Source organism: Micropterus dolomieu, linkage group LG23 (genome assembly GCF_021292245.1).
Source record: "Micropterus dolomieu isolate WLL.071019.BEF.003 ecotype Adirondacks linkage group LG23, ASM2129224v1, whole genome shotgun sequence".
Lineage (NCBI taxonomy): Eukaryota > Metazoa > Chordata > Actinopteri > Centrarchiformes > Centrarchidae > Micropterus > Micropterus dolomieu.
The window spans coordinates 29,147,598-29,154,387 of NC_060172.1; the positions used below are offsets into that span (position 1 = coordinate 29,147,598).

The 6,790-nt window shown below is 44.9% G+C and overlaps 1 protein-coding gene across 2 annotated transcripts in view; it reads right to left on the minus strand.

The window, feature by feature from the left end:
- Positions 1 to 790: 790 nt before the first annotated feature.
- Positions 791 to 6,790, minus strand: part of LOC123963822 (E3 ubiquitin-protein ligase RNF43) — an 87,975-nt gene continuing 81,975 nt past the window's right edge. For both annotated transcript variants that reach the window (XM_046040884.1, XM_046040885.1), the window contains 7 exons: positions 4,597 to 4,671; positions 4,319 to 4,450; positions 3,817 to 3,918; positions 3,519 to 3,689; positions 3,323 to 3,425; positions 1,523 to 3,028; positions 791 to 1,135 (listed from right to left, as the gene is read on the minus strand). In XM_046040884.1, the coding sequence (XP_045896840.1) occupies positions 1,110 to 1,135; positions 1,523 to 3,028; positions 3,323 to 3,425; positions 3,519 to 3,689; positions 3,817 to 3,918; positions 4,319 to 4,450; positions 4,597 to 4,671 (2,115 nt within the window). In that variant the 3' untranslated portion in view covers positions 791 to 1,109. The remainder of the gene's footprint in view (positions 1,136 to 1,522; positions 3,029 to 3,322; positions 3,426 to 3,518; positions 3,690 to 3,816; positions 3,919 to 4,318; positions 4,451 to 4,596; positions 4,672 to 6,790) is intronic.

A 6,790-nucleotide genomic window follows, 5' to 3' on the forward strand; every position in this document is an offset into this window, starting at 1 on the left:
GGGAGATGAATTACCCATAAAAGGTGCAGAGGATATGTCATCCTTCTGATGAGGCCTGTTCACTTTGCACTGATCAGGGGGTTTAAACAGCACTGAGGTCAAACATGTGAAGTGACCACTGGCAAGAGAAATGACAAGAAAATAGCTTGTAATGACAACATAATTCAGTCAAACTGGTTCATTTTAAAAAGTGAAAAAAAAAAAGAAAAGAAACAGAAAATGATCTAACAACACAAACAAACATTTTGAAAACAGCTGCCATCAATGAAATAATGAAAACAAGGCCCATGCAAGGCTCAGCAACCTCAGTGAATGCTCGTTGTTTGAGGGCCTGAGCATCAACCTTTCTCTCCATTTGGACAGGTCTAACGTTTTGTTGAGTTTATGGGAGCTACATGGTTTTGACAAAAAAAAACAACACTACAGCAGTACCTTTAAAGACCCCCTGTGTTAGGCGTGTTAAGAAATCTGAGCTGAGGTAGGCTGGAGAGAAAAGCTTCTCTCAGCTGAGACTGGACTCAGCGAAGGAAGAGAAAGATCACGCAAGTGACAGTAAGTACCTCTAAGATAAATCAAGTTCTTTTGTAATAGAGCAAGAAATGCAGTGAAGGAGTCTCACTTCATGAGGGCTCAACACCCTAAGCAAGGATCATTCGTTAGTTGTCACTAAGGAGCATGGGAACTTGTGGTATCATGGTATCATGTTGGTAATGAATATTCTTCCTATAACTGACAAGGAGAAAGACAGAACCCCTCCCCCCACCCCCCGTAGAGTATTCCCCAGCAACTCCCCGTCTCCAAACATTTCAATCATTCAATATATTTTGATGTACAATATTATGAAGGGTTTGGCATTATTCTCAATGAAAGTTTTAGATTAATTTATTCACAATAATTTCAGTTTTAATAATAACATAACTAACTCAATCTAACTCAGCTGAAGGAGCATTTCAGCATGTGAGCTTTGAATCTTGGGAGAAGCTGGGGAATCGTCCGAGCGAAGGCATTGCTGGTGGAATTATGTGGAAGACATGAGAGCGAAAGCCAGTGAGAGGCTTGTCCATTCTGGCTTCTGTGTAGCAGCGTGATAATTGGGATGCAACAAGTTCTCACACACCAGACTCCTCTTCTGATCCTGTGGATACAAAAACAGCTCAAGTCACCTTCAAAATATAATAAAAAACACAAAGTAAAAATAAATAAATAAATAAATAAAAATGTTACGCAGGTCCAAATAGATCATTCCATTTTTTTCCCCAGGGCTTATTTTTGTATCTTCTCCATCATTGTTATTGGGAATAAAAACAGTGTTCTCACCAAATCACTGGCTGAGATCTGAGAACACAGCAGCAGTCGTCAGACTGCTTATGTTTCTTGCTCAGTCTGACTTGGGTACAGCATTATCACAACCAACAGAAATGATGGGCGAAACTATGAGATTAATAAACTGAGAATATTACTTTTAATATTTAAGATCAAATGGCTGGTCATGTTTTCAAAGATAAACAAGTGAAACACCCACCCTGATTGTGGTGTAATGTTTGGCAGTACAAACAAATGTCTGTGTTGCGGTCAGCAGCAGGGCCGTGGTGGAACCTGCAGGGTGGCCTGTCCATAGAGGTCCCAGGCCCCAAGAGCTGAGGCTCTGAGTGGGCCTGCTGCACCCGCTTTTGCCACACAACATGGGCTCCGGCACAGTAAGGCCAGTCCTCCATACCTCCAGAGTCCAGAATTAGGGGCACAGGAAGCAAGGCAGGGTGCAACTCAGGAGGAGAGCAGCAGAAGCCCGGGCCCTGACCGTAGTGGATGTGGATGCTTCTGTCGTCCTGCAGATCTAAGCTCTGGTGGAAGCGAACAGAAGGGCCATCATGCACACAGCCACCCACTCGCCCAAGAGGAGCGGGAGGGTGTCCATGTCCCTGGTGGCAGCAGTGGGGTTGAAGTTGTAAGGGGATTGGGGACACCAGGACAGGTGGTCCTATAGGGCTACTGGGGTCATGGTCCAGACACTCTTTCCCAGGACAGGGCCGATCTGTGGGATCTGGCTTTGGGCACTGGCAGGAACTGTGCTTAGGAGGGCACACAGGTGAGTCTTTGTCCAGCACAAGAGGAGCGGGTGCAGCTGCAGCAGCTGCCCCCTGCTCCTCGTCTGAGCCTCTGCTCAGGCCCTGGCTATGCTCCCCCTCCTCATAGTGGTGGTGTCTGTGACGGTGGAAGTGGATGTGGCTGAACACAGTCTGCGGCTGTTCTTCAGGGCAGCCCGCTTTGTTCACAACAGAATCCAGAGATCTGGGCCGGGACTGGGCACAAGCCTCCAGGCTGTTCCTGCGGGGGGCGTGCCCAGAACCTGGCCCATAATACACAAACGGATCGTAGTCACTGCTGAGAGAGCTACGGAAGGTGGACCAGCTGCCATAAACCCCCTGCAGGGACACGTCAGTACAGTTGAGAACTGAGTCGCTGGAGGAGCCATGGCATGGCCCTGAGCTGGAGTCACTCGCTGGCCCGTCAGCCAAGTATCCGCTGCGTTCTGTGTGGTAGCTGCCACCGGAGCAGCTGCCATCGTCTTGCCGGCTGTGGGCTGGCGCTCCGCGGGGCTGTGGTGTGACATTGGCAGTGTGGTGCAGTCTTGAGCTAGACACACTGCGCTGGGCTGGACAGGATGAGCGATAGTTGTGACAGGACCGACGGGGCGTGTAATGGTTGGTGGAAGTCCTACAGTTACCTCCAATTCTGTGGGGCCTTCCGGGAACCTCTGCAGGAAGGTGGTACCCACAGCCGGAGCCAAGTGGCCTGCTGGTGAGGAAACGCAGAGTTTGGGTGTCTCTGGGAGAAGAGCCAGTGTAGTGGCCCAGAGAGGGATAGGGTCCAGAGGGTCCACGAGGATAGTGGGGCCTCATAGAGAAGGGGATGGCATGCTGGGGGAAAGGGTGGTTGCGAGGGCTGCTGTAAGGCTGAGCGTGCAGGAAACCCTGGCTTTGCTCTGGACTCTGCTGGAGTCTGTTCCTCTGGGGCTGTCGCTCCATCCCTGTGGACCACAGCAGCAGTCAGAACATACAGAATATTGCAGGGTTGTAATTACTACCAGTAACTTCTATTTAAAGAGCACTTATCATAGAAGATTCAAAAAGGAGTTTGCATTGTGGACTTTGACAACGGTCACAGAATGGAAAAAGACAGCCACGGGTTTCCAGATGGTAAAAAAAAGAAAGGTCTTGATTTTGAATGGTCTTTGCGATTACTGAAAAAAAACTTCATAACAATCTTAACATGTTTAAGTAGAAGAAAAAAGAAATTCCTTCACTTTTACGCCTTTCCTCACCCATGATGTTGTGCATGCAGAGGGGACAGGTGCGGTGCTGTAGCAGCCAGGGGTCGACGCAGTCTTTGTGGAACTCATGAGCACAGGAGATGATCCTCAAATGCTGGGATAAAAATGAGACAGCAGTAGATTAAAGAGGTGGCAAGGACAGATAAACCTACAGACACAGTATGTTCCTCGCTCTTTCTCCTCTTACCTGCCCGTCCTGGAACTCCTCCAGGCAGATAGCACAGACAGGGCTCGAGTTTGAGCTGCTGGCTGACCCCCAGGCCGCGCGCTGGCGCTGAGAGCCTGAGCAGCCCTGGGAGTTGTAGGTTTTGGTCTCCAATCGACTGATGGCCCGCATGGTCTGCTGATGGACAGAATCCTGCGTGCACAAGAAGCAAGGGTTAGAAAAAGATCAGCTGAGCTGAGGATCCAAACTGAATATGAACCATTTACACCCTTGTTTCAATAAGCTTTAAACTTCTACAAATGTTGTTTTTTTCACTCACCCAGGTTCTGTTGGACTTGCACTTGTAGCGGAAGGCGAAGATTAGGACAATGGTCAGAATAGCGAGGACGATGGTGAGCAGGATGCCCACATCATAATGTGGCTAAGAAGAGGAAAGAAGACAATTTCATAACCAAACTAAATTATCTTACATTTAAACATTATGTACCTAAAGAAACAAGAAATCCTGTCAGAAATTCATATCAAAGTATAAGGCATAGCAGCCATATCGTAAATCAGTGACTCGGTCTTTCACAACTTATAAATGTTTTGAAGACTTTGGTGAGGCTGAGGGAACCTGTGCAGTGTTCATGTCCATGGGCCCATGGGTATCATAATCCACATCTGTCTCCCACCCTCTCCTCTCTACACTGTATGGTCCTTTTGAGTGGAGCTTTCATACGACTTCCTTTCTGTCCTTCTATTTCCCAGAAGGGTTGCTCTTCTTCTAGCCAATGAAAGGAAAGTCAGATATGTGTGTGTGTGTGTGTGCCACTGCTTACCCATCTGGGCTGCTCCATGATCTCAATCCGAACTTTGGCCTCCTCGTTCTTGTTGACCAAACCCATCAACTCCTCAGCATCCTCTGCCTCCACTAGGACGACTGGACGGGGAAGGGAGTCTGTTTCTCGCAGCTGTGTGTGTGTGTGTGTGTTGTGCAAAGGATGGTAATCAAAACAAGAAGACAAAGACACAGAAATATGAGTGGGACAATTTCTGTGTGCTTTTGTCTCATATATTTTATGAATTGATATAACTACTGCAGCGCCTGCACACTCACCTCAGCAGCAGCATTGGCATCATCACTGACATCAAAGATAACAGCCTGAGCTCCTTTATCCAGTGCCATGCGAGCCTGAAAGAGACCACACAGGAGAGACAACAGTTAAAAACTCACACACACTCAGCAAGGTGTCATACTAGGACATGTTTAGGATAGTCTTGCTTGATCTGAATAAGGGACAAAAATGACATATTCAGTAGGAAATAGAGCACACCACTCCTTCAGAGGTCACTTATACAGTGGAAAGTTCATGTACATTTATAAAACCATACCAGTTAATTTAGTGTCTTAACACATCACTAGGTGGCAGTCATGGACTGAGCCTCAGGCCTCACAATACAGACCAAATTTCAGCTCTTCCTGCTACTTTTCCACCTGACTCTGGATGCCACACACTGACTAAAAAGTGTGTTAGCAGGAATCTGAAGGCAGCAGCATGAATCTGTGGCCTGATCTAAACTTCTTTCTACTGTTGGAGAATGTTTAAATTATTTGATTGAAAGATTGAAAAGAATGACAGAAGACGGGTGGGGCAGCAGCTACACGTGCAAAAAAAAAAATCTGAACAAGCATGGTGGCACATCAGTCAACTTTTGACCAGTTGCTAACTAGTGGTGCTCAGTGGCACAGGCAATGTAGGCAGTAATTAGCACAAGGCAACAGACAGATAGGGGTCGAAGAGCACAGTTTTTTTTTATTATTATATTATTAACCTTCATTAACTTACATGAATCTAATAATTCTCTGTGGTCTCATCACAACGATTACATACCAGAAGTCATGAGATATATATATATATATATCTTAAAACAATGATTAAAGAGATCACATGTAACATTTGCTTGACAAAAACTGTGATGTAGCCAATTACCACAATTAAAGAGTAATGGTAAATGTTATGTTAAAACATAGTGAAACATTAGCTGCGTGTTTGAGTCGACTAACTCAATTATGTCTACAGAGCAATAAAATATCAAAACTTTGCTAACATTTGCCACCGTGAGCTGCTGGTCATACCAGACCAAGTAAAGCTATAGAATCAAAAGTATGTGAAAGGATAGTCATTCAGTGCACAATAGTGATAGCAAGCCGAGAGCTACTCTAAAAGTCTGATATGCAAAAACCTCCTGCAACACTAGTGCTATATCAGATTCTCCATATTTATTTAAAAAAACAAAACAAAGGACAAGTTGTTAAGAGTGAATTATGTCATGATGAGCATTTAGGTGTGTGGTGGCTGGCTGATGGTTATGATTTCAAAACGTGAATAATGTTCACTGATAGCTTGCTAACACTTTGACGCACATTAAAAGTATAGAGATAATGTCTTTCCACAAGCTGTAGTCATTATGTGCTTTGGGGTGTGTGTGTTTGTGTGTGTGTTACTTTATGTATGTACTACCACCGGGTCTGGGTTGACCTGAAGTGGTCTTTGAGTGTAGGTTTTTCTGTGGTTTTTTTGTTATCAGCATGCTCTGCAAAAGCCCAGAAACACTTTTTTTCCGTGAGCATCACCAGAAGACAGCGAGAAAACAAATAGCAGTCCTTTCATCAATATCTCATCACATGCGCTCAAAGCATCTGGCATCTGCCAACGCTTAATGAGGAGGAGACACAAATTTAAACACCTAATCACCGGGTCAAACACAACACTAAATAGTGATTTCTAGCCTACCGCTCGCAGCCCAGGGCAGGAAGGAGCGCGCACACACACACGCGTGCTCACAAAAGAAATTCAGGTAAAAGCATCACTCAGTTTAGCCATTAATCAAGTTAATGTGAAACCTCTTTTGTGGAGTGGCAGCATTGATCACTTCAACACTTCAACAGAGAAAGTCAATGCTTGGTAAGGAAGAAACAGACTTTTCCTTTGTCTACTCAAAATGTCAGAAGCATAAGCAGTAGCACCTACATTTATAATCCTTATTCCTCAAAGCTCACTGCAGAACATGAATTAATATGGAAGATTTAGTTGGACTTTAATATTTGTAACCCACAGAAGACAATCTACAAATGTGTACAATGATGCGCAAATATTTCACTATCTGCAAATTTGTATTTTTACATTTGTGATGTCAATACTGTTTTTACACATTTGCAGATTACTTCGTGTGAATTTGTGGGTCATTTGTAACTTCATTTTTACACATCTGTGTAATTATGTCCAATGTGTACTGCGGAGATCTGTAAA